Source organism: Prunus avium, chromosome 5 (genome assembly GCF_965620075.1).
Source record: "Prunus avium chromosome 5, drPruAviu1.hap1.1, whole genome shotgun sequence".
Taxonomy (NCBI): domain Eukaryota; kingdom Viridiplantae; phylum Streptophyta; class Magnoliopsida; order Rosales; family Rosaceae; genus Prunus; species Prunus avium.
The window spans coordinates 28,713,751-28,739,871 of record NC_142288.1 but is presented as its reverse complement, the minus strand read 5'-3'; the positions used below and the strand labels follow the sequence as shown (position 1 = coordinate 28,739,871).

The window sequence follows — 26,121 nt, the reverse complement described above, 5'->3', positions numbered from 1 at the left end:
ATTAATTGCTCTAAAAACCCTAATCTTTCCAAATTACCCGAAAGAAAACAAAAACACAGATAACTTTGCAAATTATAATGTTGTCATCCTTTTCCTTATCAAGTAACTAACTCTCGATTGAGTACACGAAATCATTTGTTTAACTTCTTCGTATAAGAAAGTCCGCAACGGAAAATAATTATTAGGGTAAGAAAGTTGAGAGAGAGATGGTCGTTGATATTAATATCCATTTTTGTTTTGATATGAAGAAGGTGAATCACCTTTTGGGTTACATTAATATTTTATTGGGCAAATTGTCTTGTAACTTGTAAGTACGACGATAGACAAGTTAGTTTTTGTCTCCTAATTAAGCACGATTGCTTGCTCGCATGCACACAAGTTTTTGATGGACCTATGAATCATGGAAGGCCCAGCAGTTCAATTGGGCAAGTTTTCCCACAGGCTTGAGGCCCAAAACTTGTTCAAACTGGTATATAGCTAGAGTGATTCTGATACAAATTTATGCAAATACATATCACACAATTCATATATATATATATATATATATATATATATATATAGAGAGAGAGAGAGAGAGAGAGAGAGAGAGGTTTTCAATGTCATGAATACAACTTACAAACATAAATAAAAATATATATTTATTCTTATTGGTTCAAAGACTAATTACATGTTGCATGGCATAGAAAGAAGATTACAATCAACCAAAAAAGAAAAGCTCCATCCAACATGAGATGATGGTCCGCTACATGTATTTTATTCGCCACATCTTGGCATCTTGATCATGCGAAATCAAAGTTAAAGCATCCACCCAGGAATGAATCCATTCACATGTTGGCCATGATTTCCAACATTCATTGGATCATGATGATCTGAACCCAAAGGGGTGTATCTGCATTGTAATAAGACGAAAACGAATTAAAAAGGACATGTTAATTCATGGAAATTAAGGCTCCGTTTGGATGCAGGGATTTGAGATGATGTGTACCCAATTTGGGAAGTGGAGTTGTTTCCCAATGGATGGAAGAAGCCTTGTGAGTGAGGATGATGAGGAAGGCGAGTATGCTGAACATTGTTGTGGCCATGGCCAGCAGCTTCCCATGCCAATAGAGGTGGAGCTTGCCCACTAGTTTCTTCCATCTGTGTTCAGTTATATATATACACCCAATTATTAATTAATTAATTAATTAAGGGATCATTAATATTAATGATCACTTGGATTTACACTTGTAAACACAAAGAGCTAGATCCAATTAATGAAGCAAGAAATTATGGGGCATTTGGTTTCATTTGTTTTACCTTCCTCCTCAAGGCTTTGTTAGCTTCAACTAGCATTTGTTCCTGCTCAAGAATAAAAAGCAAGAAGTCCAGGAATTATTATGTGTTCAAGGCAAATCACATAAGCATATATGCACATGTGCAAGTGTATGTATCAACATTGACGCGCAAATGAGATTCATGACTTACCTTGTTCTGGAGATCACAAAGCTGATCAAGCATAAACTGAGTCTGAATAAAATGTGGGAAAAAAAGAATTAGCATAACACAACATAACAAGTGCGCCTTACAAACTTAATTAAAAGAAGACAAAGGGTCAAGCAATCAGGAGTTTTGTTGTTGGCATTAACTCAAGCGCGAAAGATTGCTTTATGAAAGACAAAGGGTTTCATGTATAAGCTTCCGTAAACGATCAAATTGACCAAAATTATATCAGTTAATCACCTTTGTTGACCTAATTTGGTTCAAGGATGCCTCCAGTTGATGCTCAAGCTGCTCAAGCTCCTTTGTGTTCAGTGGGGCCAAATCTTCCCCAAGAAGGTTTCTGCAGCATTCAGGAGCATCTACTCTTAGAATATATATATTTGGGGTTTACCATCTTTCTTCAAAGATTGCATGACAAGCAAATATCAACTCCAAGGTTGTGCAAAATACCTTTGAGATTGTTGGAGGACCTCCACTCTGGCTTTCAGCGTCAGATATTCCTGATAGCTGTTCTGCTTGGAGACAAAAGACAATTTTGTCATGACATTTCTAGAGTTGTCAGCAAATTTTTGTATTAAATACTATTTAAATAAATAAAAAAAGACGCATTCCAAATATTCCACAAGGTTGGATTGTTAAAATAGTGTTGGTTTTTAATAATAGTGGGGTTGTCCAGCCTACCTGAGTCTCATTGACTGGTTTGTTGGCTTCCAGGGAGCCATAGCTGCACCTTTGGTACTTTTCAAGCGTTTTCAGCATGCTATAAGATACAAGGTGAACAATTGAAGAACATCAAGATATCAGCACATCTATTCACCAAGGTACTCTTGAAGCCTAGTCTCATAAAAAATATAAATAAAAATAAAAACATAGGTCTTAACACACTAAAATTTTATATATGTGATTTCACAATACCACTATATCCTCACAATCATAAAAACGACAACTTAAAATGCATAATCAATATGGCTAAGAACAAAGTGTACTAAAAACAACATGTGAGGGTAAGGAAAACAAGAGATTTACATCACATTATTTGACTTAAGAATCATAAGAATCTTATGATTTTGGGTCCAGTAGTGGTGTTAAAATCAAATTATTTAATTTCTAAACGACAGCTTATATGAACGGTGACGATGGAACACATTGTGAATCATCCCCCAATAAACACAAAGCAATTACATCCTCGAACATAAGTGTGCGCCATACCTGAACCCTGTGTGAAATCAGCTATATATATATATATATATATATTATATATAGTAGATTAATTCTCATAAATATTTATAGCCTGTATAGATGAATAATACCATATATCCAAGCCACACAAGGTTCTTTGTTACTTACTAATAAAAAGGGGAGTAGCAAGGTATTATTAATTTCTAGGCCTGCAAGGTAGCATTACTTTCTACTCATCAACAATGGAGAACTTCAAGCTGCTATTCCCACTTCCATGGGGTACATTAGCGTTTCACTTTCTTAGATCTTGTGAAGTTTTATTTGTTGAGAGAGAGAGAGAGAGAGGGAGAGAGAGAGAGAGCTAAACTCGTTACCGAGCACTGAGATTAAATATGTTTAAGCGAAGGTAAAACGAAGTTTGTGAAGCAACCATCAATTTAGCAATGCTTGTCACAAAGGAAATGCAAGAAAACTCAAGAAACTTCAAGTGATTAGATTTCAGAGTGTTGTAAGGCTAAATATTGAAGGGGATGATTGTCATTAAGTTAGCACTAATTTCTCTATCACTTGAGAAGGTTTCGATCACTTCAATGCCCTGCTTAGTTACAAGCCCACTCTACTAGGTTCGGCGTTTTCTCTATCACTTGGATAACATAAATGAGCTACCATCAAGTGCTCTGTTGTCTATCAGCTAGATACATCAGACCGCCTAAAAGCCACTAGCATTTGTACTATCAGGATCTAGAAACTTCCAAATTCTCCACATTTAAACTTTGAATTTCATATAAAGTTGCCCGGGATTCTAAATTAAGAATGTCATCTTTTTACCTAAATTTTTAAAGCAGAATCTTATCTTCAGGTCCATTTTAAAAAAGAAAAGTAATAATAATTAATAAATCTTTAATATGATGAGGTTTTATTGATGACTTTATTATAATTATTTAGGAATTAGTGTTTGTGGATGCAGAATACTTCTACAAGACTACAAGTATAATATTTTTAGTAATATATCAGGCCAAAGTCTTCTAATCTGGCTCCAAGGTTTTGCAGAAATATAATCCAGCTTTGGAATTGGCAGCAAAGAGGCAGCCTTTTGTCTTTCTCTTACTGAAAATAATTATTTCAAATGCAACACAAAGTACTGCATGCAGAAAACTAGCAAATCAAATATCAAATCATCCTGCTACCGAATCATAACAGTGACCGGTATTATTACTGTCTCTTCCCTGCTCATTAAAAAATATGACGGTTCTCCTGGAACAGTAGAAAATGATGAAAGAATCATCTGTAACTTTCTTGTTAATATGTGTTTTCCATGAAAACACCACGATTCAGAGTTTTTTATGATCTTGTTTACTTAAAAAGAAGGAAAAAAAACCCACCAAATCTGTCTTCAAAAGAGTACAAAAGAACATAACTATATTTAGGAAAGCCTTCTAAATAAGCTTAATTCCATTATATGCTATATAAGTAGCAAATTACTAGAGAGAACTCAAAATTTAGAAAATCATAGGAAACGATTTAGGAAACTTTTACACGTGTCTAATGGATATGTAAACAATTTCGAAACTGAAAAAATTTAAGTTAATTTACAAAACCCATTTCTTTAAATACTGGAAAATTGTTGTATTTAAAACTAATTGAGTATAAAAATCAAAGACGAAGTTTTCTGTGAAACACATGAACTCAAAAAGAGAAGAAAAGATTTTACATCTTTAACTATGAGGACACCAAAAATTTAAAAGTTGTTAATCTTCTTAAAATGATCAGTTGCAACAGATCAACATCTACACTAAATGAATCAAGAAGAATCAATGAAATCCGCATCTTTTTGCGCATTAAAACCACTGCTAGTACATAACAAAAAAATTTCTCCGACAAATATGTAAGTCGCAGACACTGATAAGTAAAATACATAAACACATGTTTGCCTAGATATAGCTAGAGAGAGAGAGAGAGAGAGAGGGTGGGGGGGAGGAGATATATACCTCAAACTGCTACAGAATTCATAAAGTTTGCCACGACTGGAGAAAATAATGAGGGCAACCTCAGCATCGCAGAGAACTGAGAGCTCATAAGCTTTCTTGAGCAGCCCATTTCTTCTCTTGGCAAAAGTCACTTGCCTGTTAATTTTATTCTCAATCCTCTTCAGCTCAACTCTACCTCTTCCCATATCTCTCTCTCTCTCTCCCTCTCTCTCTCTCTCTCTCTCTCTCTAGTATTGGTTAAGATGAGAGGCAGACAAAGTTTCTTTAAAGAGGGTGTGTGTTTAGGGTACCAAAAGGGATAAAAAGATGAATGCAATATGAGAGAAATGGAAACCACTGAAAATGCTTTTGTATTCGTGCTTGGTTTTATCTTCCCTATCCCTACTACTGTACACTTAATATTCTTGTTTTGTGTTGTGTTTTGTGTGTATCCAATATCCATACCAGTTACAAGTTACAACCACAAGGGTTTTGCCCAGTTTCACTCTATGGTCCAGCTTTTCCACTGCATCATCCTTTTTTCATCTTTTTTTTTTCAAAGAATTCAATTCAATTCAATTATATGTGCACTGTCAAGGCCTCTAGGTTACCTTGTATTGCCTAGCGGACGTCCAACAACAATAAACCTTAACAGTTGCATACATTTGGATGAACACGTGTCGACTCCTAGCTGGGCAGCACTTCATATTTCTTGTCAGATACTACTCTATAGTTTCCTTTTTGAAGGGGCTATTTAGCCCTATACCTCTTCCTCTCATGATCTTTCTATATATTTGGAGTTTCACTTCGTTGATACCATTTTATTTTCAAACTTTAATTTTGATTTTTTTTTAAATTATTTGAAACCCCTGAAAATGTTAACATTCACACCTCATAACAACAACAGCAAAATCATTCAAATCACATCATGTGTATGCCACTATGAAACTTAATTGTGAAAGCTAAAGCGAAAATAGATACCGTAAGTTCATACTATGGATCGATCCATTCAAATTACGTTTTTAATGGAAGAAACGATTTTTGGGCAAAATCTGTTTGTAGACAAAATGTATGGATTGCGGTTGGAGGTATTTAGCATTCTTCTTGCATGTCCTTGAAATTCCTATTTTTGGAATTGTTTATAGAAGAAAAAACCTCACTAGCAATATCCCAAGTAGAATATAGGGTGGGGAAACATAATAATAATAATAATAATAATAAAAGTTGGCATTACGACTATTGGCTTTCAATGTAATGAGAAGAGCCTAGTGCAAACAAAATCAAAGGAAGAAAATATGAGAGGAGCCTATCGAGCTTTAAACACATCATGTGATAACATTGAAATCAACATAAAATCATCAACCAAATGACTATCCTTCATTCAAACTACAAAATCCGTAAAGAAAATAATATAACGTGCAAGACTATAAGCCGTACACGATTACAAGAACAAGTTGGTCACGTTTAAAAGAAACAGGGTTGGCTATATTTAAACTCTCTTTCTATTTGGTCGAAAAATAAAAAGCTTAAATATAGTCGACCTTGTTCCTTTCTAGCTATGTCGTAAAGTACTATAACTAAAAAACATGTGCATCAATTGGCTTCATGTAGTGTACGCTCATATTAGATCAAGCAATACAAACTATAATCTTGAATTTATTTCTTAAATATATATATGTATCTAAAACATTTCTGGCCTTTTGAAACAAATTTCTAGTCATTATTTATAAATACATGGAAGTGATATTCATTATATCCTTTGAAAGGAAGAAATAAATAGAATTCTCTTTCTCTTTTTGTTGATGGAACTATTCACTGTGTTCGCTGTCAACAACAAGAGCATATCACTAGTCAAACAGTTGGACATCGCTTTGATAAGTGACGTGTCGACCTGAGATTGGCTGTGGTGAAAATTAACTCCCAGGTGACTGATATTGGGAGAAGGAAGACAATTTACCAGAGCCGTACTCTTTTTACGCCTCCGTCCGAACCAAGCTTACAGACAAATATTCGCTCAGAGGACACGCGTCAAACGAAAATTACCTTATTAACCAACGGTAAAACCAGGGCTGGCGCACAGGCGACCGGCACGTGTTGGTTTATGAAGTCATAATTTTACTGTAAGTAAGAATTCCTGCACATACTAATTAATTACTGACTGCATGTTTTCATTAAGTTTTTTTTCAACAGGAAAGGGACCGGTCAGAGAAAGAAGCTATTAAATTTGGGATATGGCTGGCTAAGTGTGTGTTGTCATTGTCTTATGGAGTCACAGCCATGTGCATTGCTCCATTTCCGTCTGTACGTGGCCAAATTAAAGACAGAAAAGAAAAAAAAAACAACGATTCACAAAGCGTGCCCACAAAATAATATGGAGTGAATTACATGTAATCAGTAAGATTGTGAAATTCAGTCACCAAATAAAGAATTTCCGTCAAATAAAGAAATTTCTGAATTTGATTACAAGCGGCCAAGAAGAGCGAACTAATAAAACTACTTTCTTTTTCGGCAGATAAAGCAGTAAAACAAGGTGCTTGAATGCAATGTCGGGCTCAGCATGCCCCACATGAATTATCTCTTGTGTGACGCCACATCCAAAATGTTTCTCAAATGACATAATAATATGAAGATGGCTTTGGATCCCTTTTGTTGAATTCAAAAGGAGAATTTTATTTTTAGGTTTTTTTTTTTTAAATTTATAATTTTGTAAAGGCACTTACCAATATCAACCCAAAGCCTTGAAAAATCCAATTCCCCCTCTTCTCTAGCTATCTTTTGAGGGATATTTGGCTTGATTTGCTGACTTATGGGTGTTTGGTTCTTCATGGTGGTGATTGGTGATTTGTCCATCTACAATCGTGTGGAGTGTCTCTTTGCTAGTGGCTGCTAGGTTTCTTCTGTTTGGTTGTGACGGCTAGGTTTCTTCTGTTTTATTTTATGTATTTTATGTTTAATGTGGGCTTTATGCCGAATGTGGGCATAATGCCTCTTTGTGGGCTATATGTCTTTATATGGGCTAAATGTCTTTACGTTGGCTTTTGACGTTTTAGTTTTCTTGCTCGAGAACATGATCTTCATGCTATACTGTGATGGTTTTAGCTAGATTTGTTCATATTTGTTTCATGTTGGTTTTCTAACCGGTATTTTTGCCTGATTTTAGTTGTAATGTTCTCTATCCTTTTGTGGGATTGCAATGAATTGGAACTTAAAAAAATAAAAAATAAAAAGAGATGAGAATTGATTGGGTTTCATTGGAGATAAAAGGAGCTCCGAGTTCAGCCTTTCTTCTCTCTCTCTCTTTGGGCCATGGCCCATTATAATTGAAAAATGGCTGAAATTATGAGTAAAGTACTTTTGGCTGAAATTGAAAATCAACCAATGATAATTGTCCAAGTCTGTGCTTCTAGACCTCTTATTAATCTTGTGCTCCGAATTCTGTTCATAGTTTATCCAAAATATCTAGTGCTGGCTTTGATGCTTCTATATTAAAATTACTTCCTTCAAAAGGTCAAGAAATATTGAAGCAAGAGTAAGATTATTTATTGGGTGCACCGTCCATCAAAATATTTTGGAAGATAATATGATATGAGTTTTCTCCTCCAATCAGTCCTCTCTCTCTCTCTCTCTCTTAAAGGGTAGGGAACATAATTGCCTGAAAGATAGAACAACACAATGTTGCATGGCAGCTCTCTTTGGCAAGGCCTTCTGGACACTAACTGTGGTGGGGGGTGGGTGGGGCCTTGGCTCCAATATAGTATTTAATGGGATCCTTCCATCCCTAGCCACCCATCCATATAAGCTTTATATCCCTTTTCCTTGTCCACAAGGGCGTGCTTAAAATTCTAGACGACTTGAGAGGGACGCATGAAAGAAGAGGGGTTATTGGGCATCATTTTCACTCAAAAAAAGGAGTCTAGTGGAATTGTCATTTTCCCCATCTTACCAAAGTGCTACCTGCCTCTCTCTAAGGTCTAAGCTTAGCTTCATGGCTGGTGGAAATGTGGCATCCACCTGTTTTGTTCCCTCTCCCCCCATCAAAACCAAACAAACCTAATTTGATTCATTTTACAACAACAACAAACTGCTTTCAATAACTTTCTGCTAATACATTGCGTATTTCCAAGTTTAGATATTAAACATACAGAAACATGCACACTTGTTTAGTTGAATTCTAATCGTTGAATTTAAGTAACGAAAAATATAAGTGATTGGTTTTAGATAAGAAAAAAAGAGACTAACTTTAAGGGAAAACCTAACATTTCTATACTATATATACATGTATAAACTTCTTCGTTTTCAAATTCATGAACTAATCCACACCACCCCACCTAGAAAAAAACAAAATTAAACAAAAGATGGCTTTCTGATATTGAGAATGAAGTTGGCACAGCCTGTAGTAAGCACTGTTAGCATTGAAAGTAAATGTGAAAACTTGTATGAAACGGAGATAGCATTGTTTTGCTATCCCTAACTAATCACAGACTAATCCCTAACTTGTATTAATGATCACTTGGATTTACACTTGTAAACACAAACACTAGCATTAATTGATGATAAGTTTGTAGTTAGCAACTGCCACAGTTGCCCTATGGCCCCTTAATTAACTTTGTGTAGAACTAGATTCTTGAGGCCATGCATGCAGTACCGTCCTAGTTTTTGGGTGTGTAAGATCACAAACTTTTTGAGAATGGTTCGGGCTCAATTTCCTTTTCGGCTGGCTTCACATAGGATGTATAGCAGGTGTACTAACTCTAGCTAGGGTTAGTTACATTCGATTATGTCAAAGGTTAAGCACCACCTGACCATGAGTGAGGAGTTAGCTCCTATAGCTTGTTTGCGTGGTCCTTTATTTTTTATTTTTTATGTTTTTTGTTTTTGGGCGTGCGGATGTGTTATGGATGGATCTTATCTTTCTTTGATGCTCTTAAACAAAGATGAGTTTGGTTTGGTGGATGGACTAGGTTTTGTTGGCCCCTACCCTACCAGCCTCAATCTACAAAAAACAATAGAGCACGTGAACATACAGTGTCTGTCAACGTACGTATATACTTTGCATTTCATTCATCATTTAACAAGGCACTAATTAACAACAGTAATGTCTTATTTTCTTTGAAGAAAAATAAAATGAAAAGTGGATGGGAATTTGAAATTTCTTTTCTGATGCAATGGTTGCCTTGTCAGTTTCTTCTGCTTTCGTTTTCTAAGTTGAGAGGGAGGAAATTAGCAGTTTTTTTTCCTTCTCATTTCCTGTCTTTTATCTGACGTTGCCTTCTTTGGCCGAAAAAAGAAAAAGAAAAAGAAAAGCAAAACAAGTTTGATTGATGGCTTGTAGTTGGAATACATTGCTCTCAAATTGACTTCACGTAAGATGTGTCCCAAATTCATGACATCATATAGGACCCAAATTGTTTTATTTTTCTTTGACAAAGTATTATGTTATATTACTATCTGTTAACAGAGCTTAAGAAAATAGAATAATGGAGAATTTGATAAAAGATTGTATTGTATTATTATTAACTTTTTCAGATTATTCATTTCTATACATGGCTCCAGTATATAAGAGAGAGCTTATATCTCTTTCTATGGCCTAGATTATGACACTTGTCAACATCTACACATTAAACCCTTTATACTCTTAACACTATCTCGTATCGACTGAAAACTACCTCTTTGCTTGGGGAACAACAAAGCCTTACCTAACATATAATTTAGGGCAATCAAATCGAGTAATAGATGAAAAAGCTTAAGGCAACTGCTGTTGAATTCTTATACAAACCGTACTTGGAGATCGCAATCCATGTAATATTGTTGGTCAGTTGGTGGACAGTCATACTAGTTTACATTCGACCTTAATTGTGTTCACGTAATTGAGTGACGGTCTTAATGTTCGAATTTGAACGTCAAATTAATAATCTTTCCTTTCCAATTCCAAATACTAGGCACCACGACAACGCTGAGTGTTGGGTTTGGCGGGAAACTTCCTCATCACCACCACGACAAGGACGACAAGGCTGAGTGTTTGAACTTCTGAGAAAGCACTCTCTGCTTGACTTGTCAAGGAGGATGGTGGCTGCCAGTTTGCAAATGCCACCCTAAGCGCATATGCGTTCCATCCCCACCCTCATTCCACAGAGCTTGCAATGCACGCGCCAGCCAGCCAGGTCAGGAGGTCATTTTGGTCTTTCCAGGGCCAGTCCTCAAGATTCCAACATTAAAATAAAATAAAATAGTGCGTTAGTGTTGACTGTGCATTGACTTGCTGGCCATCACTTTCTAAGTCTCCCACTCTCTCTATAGACTATAATCGCTCTCATTTGCATGGCTTTGGCTTTGGCTTTGGCTTTGGCTTTGGCTTTGGCTTCTGGTGGTGGTGATGGGCCATGTTTCAAGCCATGTTTTCCATGCTTCCCAGGAATATGCTTTTTCCTTATAATTATTGATAAACTAATCAACTCTACTTAATTTCAGGTTAGGTTTCTAATTAAATATCACTGACCATCTCAGCTAATTCCTCGCCATTCATTTTAATAATCATTGGTGTTTATGAGCCCTCTTTTATATCTCCAATATATAATTTAGATTTATGTTTTGAATCAAACTTCTGTCTGCAAGTTTCACCCCTATCAACAATTTTTTTTGTTTTTTTTTTCCACTCATAGCATATCATAGGCCCAAGTTTCAAAATTCACATTGTTCCCATCATCCACAAATTTTTTTATTATTTATTTATTTTTATAACGTTGCTCTACTATTTGCATTGGTTTTAATAGAAAAGAAAACATTATTGAGTATCAAATTTCTTGTCATAGAATCTTGGTAATTACTTAACAAAAACAAAGTCTTGGTAATTATAATTAAGTGTGGAAATAGCAGGTCCTTGGTCTCCTTCGCTTTCTGACTTTAGTCTACTAAATTACATAAAGTTGCAGCTTCTCTTCAATGCTCCCTCCCTCTCTCTCTCTCTCTCTCTCTCTCTCTCTCTCTCTCTCAAAATAGCAAGTTAGCAACTACAAGCTCTTCCATGGAGTTTAGAATTTACTGAATTCTCTTCCAAATTTAGCTGTCTGCCTCAACCCCCATAATGCCACACTATACCTACTATCTACCTTTACACTGGTAAAGTGAACACACACTCTCTCTCTGTCTGTATCTCTTTTGGGCAACTTTTGGTTTTCCTTTCTTTCAGCTGCTGAATAGTTTTTCCATCAAGTACCTGAAACTCTGTTTTTGGCTCCTGTTTTCCACTCATTCAGTCTTTGCTTTATACATTGAACATGTTTAGCTTTTTTACTTGTTCCTTCAATTGTCTTGATTGAATTCACGTGGGGGTTCAGGCTTCAGACATTTTTTTGCAGATTGGTTATATTTTTCTTGGTACTATCCCGATGGGTTTTCCTTTTTGCTCTGTTTGGTTTCCCAGAAACTGATTTTCCCACGAATTTGGAGCTTCAAGGAAGAAACGTTCTGCAGTTTCTTTTTTTTTTTCTTTGTCTAAAAATGGGCTTTTTGTGGTTTGTGTACAGAGCTAATGATGATTCTCCAGTAATGACCTATATATAGCTTTGAGCTCATTGAGCTTTTGGAACTATAAACAATCAGCTTGATCCTTGGCTACAAGTGCCTGATAGTTTTCCCCATGAATTGAAGTGGGCTTTAGTTGTGATCCTTTTACTTGTAATGGAGTCTTGGAGCCGTATTTCTGAAGGGAAGGGGTTTGTTTCAGATGAAACAATTTCACACACTGATTCATTTTCTAGAAGTAGAAATGCTTTGATGGGTTGGGAGTTGAAAATCCCCTGTACTTTTGGCAGCAATGTTTTAGTGTCAGGCCAGCAAGCTATTGAAAGTCAAGGTTTTGGGGAGTTGGGTTTTCCAGAAATGATGGGCAAACATTTCTCAAATAATCCAATTAGAGATGTATTGAGTGGCAGGGTTTATGGTGAAAGAAGTACTAATACAACAAGTATGGCTACCCCAAATTTTTTTTCAGGAGAAGATGAATCATCTTCAAAGCTTTCAAGCTCTATTGTGGACTCTAACAGTAGGGATTCTTCACTCATTGATTTAAAACTAGGGAGGTTGGCTGATAACAGAGATTTCCGTGATTCTAAATTTTCTAAAGGACATCCCGTATTGTCTTCATCCGAATCATCGACACCTCCAAAGCGAATGCGGGTGTCAGGATTGTATTCTCAGACCGCCTACTGCCAGGTTTATGGTTGCAACAAGGATCTCAGCTCCTCTAAGGACTACCACAAGAGGCATAAAGTTTGTGAGGCTCACTCAAAGACGGCCAAAGTTATTGTGAATGGCATAGAACAGAGGTTTTGTCAGCAATGTAGTAGGTTGGTTCTGTTTCATCTTCTTGATTGAATTCAATTTGTTTGGTTGCTCAGAAATAGATTCATTCTAAATCTATTGTATTCTTGAGTTTAGCTCATTTAGGATTTTGAATCAAACCAGCTGAGCTAATATGCAAAGTGTCATGATTCTTGTTGTTGCTGTACTTTTGACCATCCAGGTTTCATTTGCTGACTGAGTTTGATGATGGTAAGCGTAGCTGTCGTAAACGCCTTGCAGGACACAATGAGCGTCGGAGAAAGCCTCAAGTGGGGATTCACTCTGGAAGAGCTGGTAGGTTGCTTCAGTCGTATAATGGTATTAATAAATTTTGTCTCTAGTTTTCTGTCATCCTTACGATTTCATGGTCCCCCTTTCTCTCCTTAACTGCATGCAACCATACTGTGATCTCTTGTGCAGCCCTGAACTTTGAATTACATTGAAATGTTTAACTTTTCTTTGGTCAGCGGAACCTTAGTGGATTCTGTGGAATAAACTAGAAGGCCTCCAAATGTCCTTTATATATTATCCAGCATTTTATCCATGAAAGTTATCTAAAGTTTTTGGCCCTGTCTCCCTTATGTTTGGCTTAATTGAGCCACTGCTGTGTCTCAAAACAAGTGCTACTAATGGAGGAACATAAAACATCACGTGTCAACTGGCTGCATATTGCGGTTGCAACATTGAGCTGAAAGCTTCTCCCAGTGAGAGTGGGTCAAATTTATGATCGAAATACATCCAAAATACAAATAAATAAAATTGTATCTTTAAGTAAGTCAAGCTCCCTGAATGTCACTATCATAGAAAACTGCCTTAATAAGAGTCATTTACTATGTATGATCATATCATATGTTTTGTCATGATCTGTAGAATTCCTTCAGAGCTCATCCAGTTTGCATGTAATGACGATAATAAGTTGTGTAGTCTGAGGATTGTCCTGTATAATTTGTACTTCTCCAAGTGGCTAATTACTGACTCATCATTCTATCACTACTGCTTTGAGTCGTTTAGATTTTTAATCTTCTTTCGAACTGTCTGCACGGTTTACAGGCAGCAGATTTCAGGATAATATGTTAACAACTGCATCTTTTATCTGCCAAGAGATACTCCCCAGTGGAATTTTGGATGCTGAAAATTATGGAACAAGTGACTGGTGCAGGCATATAAAAGTTGAAGATGGGACTCATTATAGGCCTTTGTCAGGGGTTCCTGTTACAAATGGGCATCTACCTTCGAAACCAGTCTTTCCTTCTTATGATATTGGAAAATGGTATCCCCCATTTCATGACAATGGAACTAATCCTCTAACTGGAAACATAATCATTGAGAATGGCAATCAATATTCACATGATATGAGAGGCCTAAATTATGGTTCACACTCTATGTTTCATGAGACCACCACATTAGGAAGTGAAGACTTCAATGTGTTCAACACTGCTTCAACTGTACATGGATTATCGGGAATTTCAGACTCTGGTTGTGCTCTCTCTCTTCTGTCATCTCAGTCACAGAAATCTTCAAGCCATTTGTCAGGAATTCCCATGGCTCGTCCCCTGGTCATGCCGGTCAGCCATACCAATTACAGGCCGGTTCAAGGTTCTGAAAATCTTATTGGGGGATGCTCACATGCCTCCTCAAGTGGGGTGTCAAATAAATTCCCTTCTTCAGGAATGAATTCTGGAGCTGGGACTCACCTGGGTCCCATACTTCTATCTAATGGCAGTGATACTGATCATTTTGGAATCTCAGATGGGATTTTCCAAGGATCAGATTTCTTGAATGCCAAAGACCGTCTATCCTGCGAAGATGGGACCACTATCGACTTGCTTCAGCTTTCCTCACAGCTCCTACGAGTAGAGGATCAACGGCAATCCATGCAGGTGAAGCAGGAAAGTGATGCTTTCTGCTGCCTCAGAATCACTTAAGTGATCTGCAAATTAGGTAAGCCAATGTGTACCTTAGTAAATTTAAATTTTGCCACGATAACTTTCAGAAGGAAAAAATTAGTATCCTCCTGGCCTAGATGTTAACCTCCATACAAATCAGCACCATGCCATATAAAAAAATGTATGATTTATATTATTGCTTATAGGCCACATTGAACAATGAATTTGTCTGAATCAAGTTGTAATTTTCTTAAGCTGCGTGCTCAATCCAATTGCTGTTTTGAAGACATAATATTACTATCTTGTACTTCCTTTTATATCAGAAAGTAAAATATTCGGTCTGTAATGAGACAGGAAACAAGGTGCAAAAGCATGTGGCACTTGGGAACAAAGCTACCATGGATCTCCTTGAGAGACATTGATAGTAGCATGCAAGAAGAAGCTAGAAACTTTTAGTATACGATTTAACCTGCTGCTAACTAGTTTTTAGTATTGGGCAGTCAGATATAAGATCCGCTCCCAAATTATACAAGTGTTCTATTGTCTATGTACTCAAATAATCGTCTAACCTCGTAGGTTCTCTTTGTTCTCTGCATTCTCAAGAAACGTCATTGATCAGTTCTGCTTTGAAGCAAACATCTTGGGAATAAAGTTCTGTTTCTTACCTTTCTGCAGACCATTTGGAAATGAAAGTTCTTTACTATCCCTATCAAGTGTGTAATTTTGCTACATGAAGTCATATGGCTAGATCACAAAACCATCTTAAATGACTATCTATGACTTAAAATCTTCTCTAATTAAGCTAGCATACTTGAAAAGGTCGCTTAAATGTGAGCTTGCAAGCAGTACAAGGAAGGGGTAAGTTTGCTTTCAGTTCCACCAAAGAAAAGAAAGAAGGATAATTGCTTTATAATGAACATACAGTTGGTACACAAAATGATGATTGTACGGCATGCAATCTTTGCTAGCTTTTATAAAGAATCACTTGATCCTACTGATGAAATTTGTTATCACTATACGTATCGGATAGTAAACTACATCGATCGAACCAAACATTGTTCAACCGCGCCTGGACATAATGGTACTTGACAAAATGCCTGAATCTGCATGATAGAAGGGCAAGATTGCAGTCAACACCGAATACCAGCACTAAAACCAGATAAACAAACAAAATAGATGGATTGAGAAAAATTACTACTCAGAGTACAATCTGGCAATCATTTTTAATAAACTAGGACACAGTTAATGGCAGCCTGGGCGCCTGCATTGTTGTGAATATTGTCAAAGGAAAGTAACGTAGGAACTGCGTTGATTTGCTCACAAATCTGGCAATGAGGAAGTGCATGTGATATGCTTTCTGATATGCCTTCCTTTTTTCGTCAGGGTGACATTCACTCAACTATACTAATTATATTTGAAATAACTCTAGTTGGTCTACCAATTAACTTTGATTTCGATTTTTAGTCATTTTGTGGGTTGGATAAACTTGACCGCATGACCTACGTGAAATGAAAGCGATGTTGGTCCTGCCAAACCCAATATTAAATCATGTGTCTGCATTTGCGGGGCAACTTCCTCCAGCTGATTTGGTTGGATCCATCTATTATCACAAATTCAAATTTGCAAATAACTTTGTGGTTCAGAAAGCATGTTTTGAACGCAATCACTTGCTAGAAAATATGTTTATTTTCTTCCATGTTGAGCAAGTGGAACGAACATGCACATCAAAAGCTCAAAACAGGAGCAAAGAGCTTTAATTATTAGCAAGCAAACCCAATGCTTTAACATTCAAATATTTTCCCCAATTCTCTCGTTTGTGGGACCTAACTCGTGTGAGAGATGTAAGAAAATTAAGACCTTTTAGCCAAAAGTTATCGAGAGAATATCCACAATTTGATTTAACATTGATATCAATCAAGACATTTGATTCACAAGGGGCCCCTTTGTGACAGACTGAGCCTAAGTTAAAAAACAAGTCTAAAAATTCTTCTTCGAAACAAACTGTTCTACCTTATTTCTTGGAATCCTTGCTTGCTGCAATTTCAAACATATTTTTCACGGCAAATACAATCACGGTGGTGCTCAACCAGGAAAATTTGTATACCGCGAAGAAAACAAGGCAGAGCGTGACTGAATGAGAATACAATGCTATTCCCGTTATATGCAAAGGGTATTGCAGCCCACAGTAACGAAAGTCACGCGTAGTGCAAAACCCAAAGTTCAAACTTCACTTTGAAAACACCTCCATTTGCTTATCGAATTCCGTACTTGACATTGACCCGTGTACAAAAGACTCAAACGGCCTTATTTTCTAACCTTTTCTAAATGAAATTGCGCAAAATTGATTGTAGAAGACGGGCAGTGCCAAATGCCAACTCATCTTTGGCACAGTATACACTACAATATAAGCTTCCATTTTGAAATCTGCGATGCCAGCAAAAGATGCTCTGAAAGTCGGCAAAAGAAAGAAACAAAAACACTAGATCGAAGAGAAGAAGGAAAGCAAACACTATAACAAACAAAACTGTAACTGAGCCATTGTTGAATCGAATAAATAGCTAACACTTTGAATGCATATAGAAATACATAACCGTCATCATTATTGTTCTACGCTCATAGTACTGCTGATATATAAATTAATAAGAAAATATCTTCTCCGACCTGCCAAATAAATAACTCCTAGCTCCAAAACCAAAAGCTCGGATAAAAGGGAAGATCAGATTACAAACAAGGCCTATCACTGACACCGACTATCGAAAGATTAATGATAATGGCAACCAAAGATCAATCTATTTCGCAACAACAACTCCGTTCTGCTCAACAGCTTTTTCTCCAGATGGGTTCAACTCGTCCCATGCTTCAACCCATGTGACCATGGCATCTGCAAGCTTGAGGAAGTAGTCATCAACCTTGCCAAGCTTTGCCTTCACTTGCTTGGAGAGCTCAATGTAGCAGTTCTGAACGGTGGTGCAATCCTTTGGAAGGGTAGCAGATTGGAAGAATGGGATCAACTCTTCTTGCCAGTATATTCCTTTGTATTCCTTCTTAAGGTTCACAAATGGATTGCTTGCTTTGCTATGCCAGATGTAGGGCAATCCTGTCTTCACTCCCAGCCCCAAGTGGTCACATATGACCTACAAAACCAACAATGACAACTCGTGAGCCATTAAAATTTGAAAACACAAGGCAGTGTGATTTGATTGCAAAACCAATGAAATGCACTAACAAAAGACAATAGAAATGTACAGGCTCTAAAGATATTTTGAGAGATACCTTCATGCACCAGCCAGCCCACATATCGTCGTAACGCCCGATTGGCTGACCATCACCCATGAGTCCAAAGTACATAGCAGGTCCAATCAATTCACGGTTGAATGCCAGATTCATACCACACATGGGAAAGAGAGTTCCCTTGGGGATGGTCAGGACTGCATCCACAAACCTAGAAACATGGCATTATAGTCAGCAAGTCTATTAAACACCCGAATGCAAAATTTCTGAAGGATTGAAAATGGCAGACCAATGTACCTAGTGTTTCTCTCTAGAGGCTTAACAAGCTGGGTGGGTGCATCATAATCCGGAATGTTGAGCCAGAGGCCATGAGAAACAGCAGTTGGGATACCTTCACGTAGACTGAAGGGGTAACCACGGACAAAATCTGCACCTTCACGGTAAGGGTCATACAAGGTGTTAAAGAAAAATGGAGTTGATGGAGTCAGAAGGTTCTTAATATGCTGCTCAAGAGCATTGATATCTTTGCCAGAAGGATCTTTAGCAACCTGCATTTTCATAAAAAAGAACCATGATTAGTTATAACACCTTGGTTTCACAAGAATTGGAGGGATATCAATGAAATCTGAAACACAATGGGGCCACCATAACATGCTATTTTCACAACGATTCAAAGCATAGATAAATGAAATTGAAATTCGGCACGTATATCTTAATCAAAATTTATGGACTGAAACTCTTCAAGTGTGAATCTGAAAGTGATCCAATTACAGTGCAAAGGAGAGATCTGTAAATTTGGTAAACCCCTTCTCTACACTAACTGAAAGAACACATGGTACAGAGATTCTGGCTTCTGCCAAGAAACAGATCAACCCAAAAGTATGTAAAATAATAACATATGCATCATAAGAAACATAGATCAAAGCATGCAATGTCCATTGACAACAGGAAACGAAGTTAAATTGACAAAATAGACGACCCACAGAAGTCAAACAGAGACAGCAGAAACAGATCTAAACAACAAAAGCAACATAATTTAAGTATCGAGCAATCATATAGAGTCAAATCAACATCGAACTGAAAAATAAAACTTTACTAAGCCAGCAAAACCCCCAAATCCACAGCCAAAACCCATCAAGATCCATGCTTTTGAACCAAAAACTCGAAACCCAAATCCGAAAAACTCCCAAACAAGAGATCGAGGTGTTGAAATAGATACTTACAAAGCAATCGTCGTCGATGGTGAAGATGTACTTCTTCTTGGAGACCATGTAGCCGAAGCAGCGGCAAGCAGAGTCCTTGAAGGAAATACAAGAGGCCTTAGGACCCAGGATGCGGTTAATGTCATTGCGGTTGTAGAGCTCGTAGTCAAAGCCCTCTGGGACCTTGATGACCTTTGAAGGGTCACCATCTTGGACGATGATAAGGTGGTATTGTTCAAAAAATGGCCTCCACATCTCCAAGAAGTCCAGGTTTCGGATTGTGGGAATAACAATGTCAAGCTCATCTTTGAGCAGAGGTGTGGGAGCAACCTTACTGACTCCAGCCATGGCTGTTTCTCAGAGAGAAAGAGAGAGTTAGGGGGTTGGACTTTAGAGAGTGTTGGGTTGAATGTGTGAGTTGTGCCTGTATTTGAAGAGTTTGGAGGCTTGGGGGGACACGTGCGAATAGGTGCTGACACGTACGAAGAGGGAGGAGAGATGTATTAGATAGAATTACAGTTTTGCAACGCTTTGATTAGGTTACCGTAGTTTGAGATTATGGGAGATATTGAGAAGAGTAAGAGTTACATAAACATACTTGGAAAGAAATTCAATCACATGAAAAAGCTAGAGTGTGGATTTGGTCAATTTCAAATTCTAACGAGTCAAATGATTAGGCAGAAAAGTACAAAAAGAATGTAATAATCCGTCGTGATTTACTAATACTCTTTTAACAAAAACAAATTGGATATTAGGAAATAAAAATCTATGTAATAAAAAGAAAAAAAAAATATGTCAGATGTCCTTCCTTTTCAACACATTGCTAGATCTTAAGAGTCTCTTGTCTTTTTATTCTTATTTCATATTACTAATAAAAATTAAGCTTAGGTATGAAATGACAATAGACTTACATGAAGTATTATTTTAGTTTTTTTAGGCTTGTTGTGGTATTTTTCCTTTTCAATATTGAAAGAGATTTCAAGTTCGAATCTTCCCATTTATCAAAGAAAAAAAACTTCGAAGCACTAGGTGTTATTCTAATTTTTAAGATCTCTATGTCTATTTTGGATATTACTCAATATTTTATTTATTTATATTTAGACCCATTTTGAACCTGAAACATTTAAAACAATTGAAATTTTTTGAAAAAGTATCATTTTATGTGTCACGTTAAGTTTATAACTTAAACGTAAAATAAAAATTCACTCATATTACAAATACATTTATTGACGTTCTTGTATATAACCTATAATTAGTAATGCCACGTAATAATATGTTAGTCCCGCAAAAGTATTGGTCAGGAGAGGATGCTTATTATTAGTGGGGAAGGGAAGAAAGAAAAGTATTTGACGTAGTATCACATCAATGCCATCTAAAATTGCGGCAAAATTGGTGATGAGAGCGGTAGCAGTTCTGGTAAAAGCGCAACACCCAACCCAAGTTATAGTGTTTTTGTAGGGGAAGAGGCACTGGGGGAGAAGTCGGGCAGCCGAATCCTTCAAAGTCGTCGGTGGCTTTTGCTCGTTTTAGATATTTTCAAATGTCCAAATTCTAATTTGTCCTTGTGGAATCTAACATCTCCTAAACCCATTTGGACGCTGCCGCATTATACACTCTGTACGCGTTTGCCATGCGACCGACACTTTTACTCTTCTACAATCATGCCCTCCTTTTGACCTAGATCTGGACACGTGTAAGATTCTCGAGGGTTGAGAATACAGACCGGGTTGGGTTTGGCCCATCTTGTCTCTTTCATTTACAATTTCTATTACTGCACCTCAATCCTGATTTCTTAGACCACAGGAGTCCAAGAAATTGTAGTCACCTACTGTTAGATACTAATCCAATGGTTCAAAAAAATTTCTTAAAATGAGTGCAAGAGTGAGTGAACCGTTGAATTTACATCCAACGGTGAGTAACCACAAATCTCTTGGACCCCTGTGTTCCAAGAGATCAGGACTGTACCACACCTATATTATAAGCTGCAGGGTAGATCCAAATTTCAATTTTCAAATCTGAAATTTATTTATTTGATTATTTTGATCGTTAATGGTTTTTTTTGTGTGTTTACGCTTTAGGAAGAGAGAGGGGGTTTTCTCATACACATTGTTAAGATATTATTGGAGTTGAAATTGAGCCAAATTATCGGCAAATCAATACTTTTTTTTTCATTGGGCTAGATCCCGTTAGCGTTATTAATGAGTTAATTAAATATTAATTGGAAGACCAAATTATTATTAGTAGATAATTTATCAGAAAAGAAAACAAATGTTTTTATTTTCTAGTTATGGGCTTGATCTGGTTTTTCTTTTCTAGTTGTGGGCTTGATCTGACTTTCCTTGTTATACATAAATAGGTTAAGAGGTGGCGGTGGCACGTAGCAAATGCCATTAATAATAATAAGAAGTAGAAAGTAAGTGGTACCAAAACTTCACCAAAACAGAAAACATCCCATACCAAATTCCTCATCTTTCTCTGTCTGTGGGATTTCATGTTCATAAAATTCCACTTTTTTGCTGCAATAATGAGGAGAAGCAGTAGCCACGATGGGTGCACACATCCATTTTAAATTATTTTGCGATCTATTCACAACTATTGTTTTTATTAGAAAGTGGAATTTGAGATCTATTCTAGAGAAAAAGAAACACCACCCACCATCATAGTTGTTGAGTAGAAGGACCAGTGACAAATTATTATTTTTCAAAAAAAGACCAGAGTAAGTGTACGACATGTCGTTGGCACGTCATCATTGTTGGCCAAGTATAGAATCTTGGGATTGGCGAACTGAGCCGGGCTTTGCTGTAGCCTGTATGGAAGGAGGGAAGGAGTTCTTTTCTTTTATTTTATTTATAAAAAAATGTAAGTTAAAAAAACACAACATAACGTGAACATGATCTGTAGTTGAAAAGAAAGGATGTACCGACATACCATGCCAACCAATACACCCCTTTCTTTTTTGTCAAATATTACTATAATACTCTTTTATTATTGGGATTAATTTAATTTAATTATTATTTTTACCTTGTAAACTCTGTGACTTTGCATGATTGCAGTTTGCTTTGCTTTCAAACAAATGGGAATATAATATACTCCAGTAAAAATTAAAATCCACTTTTTATTAATCATTGGTGTCTGCAAGTATACTTACAGTAGATACCATCAAACTGTTTTTTAGCCATTATACTTCAACATTTGTGACTCAAGTGGTTAACAGTAGTTATCTCGCATCCGAGGTCACGTGTTCAAATCCCCCTCCCCAATACCAATTGTTTTTAAAACAATAAAAAAAACTAGGCATGTACAAATTTGGCTCAACAATCATATTGGACATATTTATAGGCCTAACCACAAGTTGAGAAGAGCATATGGCCAACCACGAAGGCCCATATTAGTTCTGAGCATTCAGATAATTATATGAATTCACAATGATCCTTTCTGCAGATTTGAATTTGATGGCACGCATATGCCTTTTTGGCAAAGGACATCAATGTTTCTAAGTAAACGCCACTTAACATGGCTTAGAAACATGGAAGCTAAAATGGCAAGTATAAGGGACCAAAGTTATGTAAGTCACTGTCAGCATTTGGCCAGAAACTTGTGCAATCTAATGCTTTGGCCTTGATAAGTGGTTTTCCAAATGGTGCATTGGCAGCTATGGTGGTGTTTCTCAAATATGGTCATTTTTTGTATCCCACAATTGAAAGTCTTGGGGTCCTAAGAATCTCAGCTCCAGGCTTAATTAATTCCTGCAGCCAGTCATTCTGCAGATCCTACCATGTAAAGAGAGAACAAATGACAAGGGCAAGATGCCAAACCAACAGTGAATTTTTGTGATGTAAGCCATGAACTTGACTTTTCATTCTTGAAATACATATAGGAAATTGGTTGCCTCGGTTATATTTCCTATACTTATATCCATTTATCACTTATTTATTATCTGAATATATATAGTCAGCCTCAAGTTTATTGGTTATGATCACTGCAGAAATTGGGAGATCACCTTATCATTCTGTGTCCATCCCGCCGGCATGATCAAGATTGCTGCAAAATGGGCTCTTCCTTGCTTTTAAATTGGTGGGAAAGTGATTGAATTTGTTCATTCATGCCCTTTTAACAATTTTTAAATAGCTATGCAATTTCACTTGAACATGGAAACTGGTTTGGTTCATCTGTGACATGCTGCATACGCAACATTACACATATATGAAATTGTGATCAATACTTTTGTCCTAGTCAAGTAGCTGAGAACATGACATCTGGAAAACCGTAGTCGAAGAAGTAGCTTAGAATGAGGGTAGATAATACTTTTGGTTTGGGAGCCTAGTTGCTTATAAATACTGGCCCTTTGGACAATTGAACTGCATAAGTTCTCAAGAATCCCCAGCTGCTTACTGAAACTTGAACAATGGAGATTATTAGTAAATGTATAAGAAGCGCATTTTTGGTATCTGTCATGTTCTTGACAATCGTTTCTCATGCAGGTGAGCTTCTAATTAATAATTAGAACTATGTTTAGGATTAGGATTATGGTTTGGTTCCTTAATTAAACCTCATTGCTTATTCTAACTTTGCCAATTCCTCCTTCCCTCATGGTTTTCAGTGGCTTATGATTCGTTTGATCCAAATGGAAGGATAAATATCAAATGGGATGTTCTGTCTTGGACTCCTGATGGCTATGTGGTGAGTGCCACCACAACTTGTATCACTTTGTTTTCATTTTCATTTTTATTGATAATCAATTCTAATAATACGTTCAACAACTAAAAGCTCAGTTCAAATACATACTTACTTACCATGATAACATATATTATCCAGGCAGCAGTAACAATAATCAACTACCAAATGTACCGGCACATCACGAGCCCCGGATGGACCTTAGGCTGGACATGGGCTAAGAAGGAAGTGATATGGTCAATGGTGGGAGCTCAAGCCACTGCTCAAGGAGACTGCTCCAAGTTCAAAGCAAATATTCCACACAGCTGCAAGAAAACTCCCTCAGTTGTTGACTTGCTTCCTGGGGTTCCAGTGAACCAAAGATTTTCTGATTGCTGCAAAAGTGGTGTTATGGCATCATGGGGACAAGACCCCTCAGCTGCAGTCTCAGCATTTCAGCTGAGTGTTGGCCATTCAGGTACTTCAAATAAAACAGTAACACCACCAAAGAATTTTTATTTGCTTGGTCCTGGACCAGGCTACACTTGCAGTGCTGCAACCATTGTACCACCCTCAGTTTCCTTCTCGCCTGACGGTCGCCGAACGACTCAAGCAATGAGTAAGTTTACTTCTTCCATGTTTCAACGAAATATGCCTGGTGCCACATTCTGTTTCTTAATTACAGTTTTTACAAGCACTAAAGTTTGCTAACAGCTAGCAATCTAGTAGGCATGCTGTGTTTTCTTACAGTTTCTACAATTAGCTTTGAAGTTCTTCCATCTAGTTGTCTTGTATAATTTTTGTGCTTTCTTTTTTGGCAGTGACATGGACTTTGGATTGCACTTACTCGCAATTGCTCGTCTCTGAAAATCCAACATGTTGCGTCTCTCTGTCATCTTTCTACAACCCCATGATTACTCCTTGTCCATCTTGTGCTTGTGGTTGTAAGGATGTGAACAATAATTGCATGTAAGTAGCCCGTACACACAACTGACCATTTTTTCAGTTCGACTGAAGCAAAGTTTAATTGAAGGTCATGCAATGAACCTTTCCCATCCAATAATTGAACTTTTCCATGTTAATGTCTTCTCTCCCTAACACTGGAACATAATGCAGAAATGACTCCAAGGACTCAAGGATGCTGAATCAAAAAGCCTTAGCTAAGGAAGATGCATCAATGTTACAATGCACAAATCACAGGTGCCCGATCCGAGTGCATTGGCATGTGAAGGCTAACTATCGGGCATATTGGCGTGTGAAGATTACCATCACCAACTTCAACTACCTGATGAATTATACACAATGGACTCTTGTTGCTCAGCATCCAAACTTCAATAAACTAGCTAATGTCTCTAGCTTTGTCTATAAGCCACTCATTCACTACGGCTCAATAAGTAAGTCTCAGTCTACAATGGAACCATAAAGAAAGATGCTTCATTCATATCACACAATATAAATATGTGATGTACATGTCAAGATCTAACATACTGTGTGGATCTGTTTGAATATGCAGACGACACCGGAATGTTTTACGGCATAAAAAATCATAGTGACCTATTAATGGAAGCTGGGCCTGAGGGAAGTGTCCAGACAGAGTTGCTTCTTGGAAAGGACATGAAAGCATTCACATTGGAGCAAGGTTGGGCATTTCCCTTCAAACTTTACTTTAATGGCGATGAGTGCAAGATGCCCCTTCCTGATATATATCCAACCCTGCCCAACTCCGCTTATGCAAATCCTATTTCCTCATCTACACTGGCTACAACCCTTTTGCTTTCTGCGCTACTAGTCTTTTTGTGCTCGTGCCACTAACGGCCTATAACTCAGATATCCGAAAGAGGTTCTTACCAATGGTTCTGAAGCTGTTCCATCTTCACCAATACAAAGACATCATCAATACAACGTATGCAAGGATCAAAGATTAAAAAGAATGGGGATGTGCGAACTCTGTCACTGTATGTCTGTATAGTTATGTTGTGATCAAGTTCAGAAAACTTGAACTTCAGTTCCCTCTCCCATGTTTACAATCTGTACCTCCTATTCCAAAATTTCATGGAAATTGCAAAATTGTTAGCTAGGACTCAGAATGAGTTCAAGTACTCGACTCTTTTTTTTTTTCTTTGGGAACAAAGAATGAGCTGAACTTTGTTAACATAGGGTAATGTGTAAAAATTATATTTGAAC

The 26,121-nt window shown here is 37.1% G+C and overlaps 3 protein-coding genes and 1 pseudogene across 4 annotated transcripts; 2 read left to right on the top strand and 2 right to left on the bottom strand.

Moving 5' to 3' along the window:
- Positions 1–617: 617 nt before the first annotated feature.
- LOC110753357 (agamous-like MADS-box protein MADS2) lies at positions 618–5,147 on the bottom strand. The gene is made up of 8 exons (XM_021954250.2): positions 4,647–5,147; positions 2,161–2,239; positions 1,930–1,991; positions 1,720–1,819; positions 1,465–1,506; positions 1,297–1,338; positions 986–1,137; positions 618–889 (listed from the first exon to the last, which is right to left on the bottom strand). The coding sequence occupies exons 1-8, from the start codon at positions 4,829–4,831 to the stop codon at positions 796–798; spliced, it is 756 nt and encodes a 251-aa protein (XP_021809942.1). The 5' UTR covers positions 4,832–5,147; the 3' UTR covers positions 618–795.
- A 6,374-nt stretch (positions 5,148–11,521) lies between these two features.
- On the top strand, positions 11,522–15,188 carry LOC110753356 (uncharacterized; annotated as a pseudogene). The gene is made up of 3 exons (XR_015835768.1): positions 11,522–12,970; positions 13,147–13,259; positions 14,016–15,188. The product of XR_015835768.1 is annotated as an uncharacterized LOC110753356 (transcript).
- Positions 15,189–17,363: 2,175 nt separating this feature from the next.
- On the bottom strand, positions 17,364–19,706 carry LOC110753405 (putative UDP-arabinopyranose mutase 2). Its single transcript, XM_021954312.2, has 4 exons — positions 19,306–19,706; positions 18,380–18,630; positions 18,125–18,293; positions 17,364–17,985 (listed from the first exon to the last, which is right to left on the bottom strand). Exons 1-4 carry the CDS (start codon positions 19,630–19,632, stop codon positions 17,641–17,643), a joined length of 1,092 nt encoding a protein of 363 aa, XP_021810004.1. The 5' UTR covers positions 19,633–19,706; the 3' UTR covers positions 17,364–17,640.
- Positions 19,707–24,099: 4,393 nt separating this feature from the next.
- LOC110753348 (COBRA-like protein 4) lies at positions 24,100–26,034 on the top strand. The gene is made up of 4 exons (XM_021954241.2): positions 24,100–24,556; positions 24,759–24,906; positions 25,054–25,331; positions 25,451–26,034. The coding sequence occupies exons 1-4, from the start codon at positions 24,127–24,129 to the stop codon at positions 25,747–25,749; spliced, it is 1,155 nt and encodes a 384-aa protein (XP_021809933.2). The 5' UTR covers positions 24,100–24,126; the 3' UTR covers positions 25,750–26,034.
- Positions 26,035–26,121: the final 87 nt, after the last annotated feature.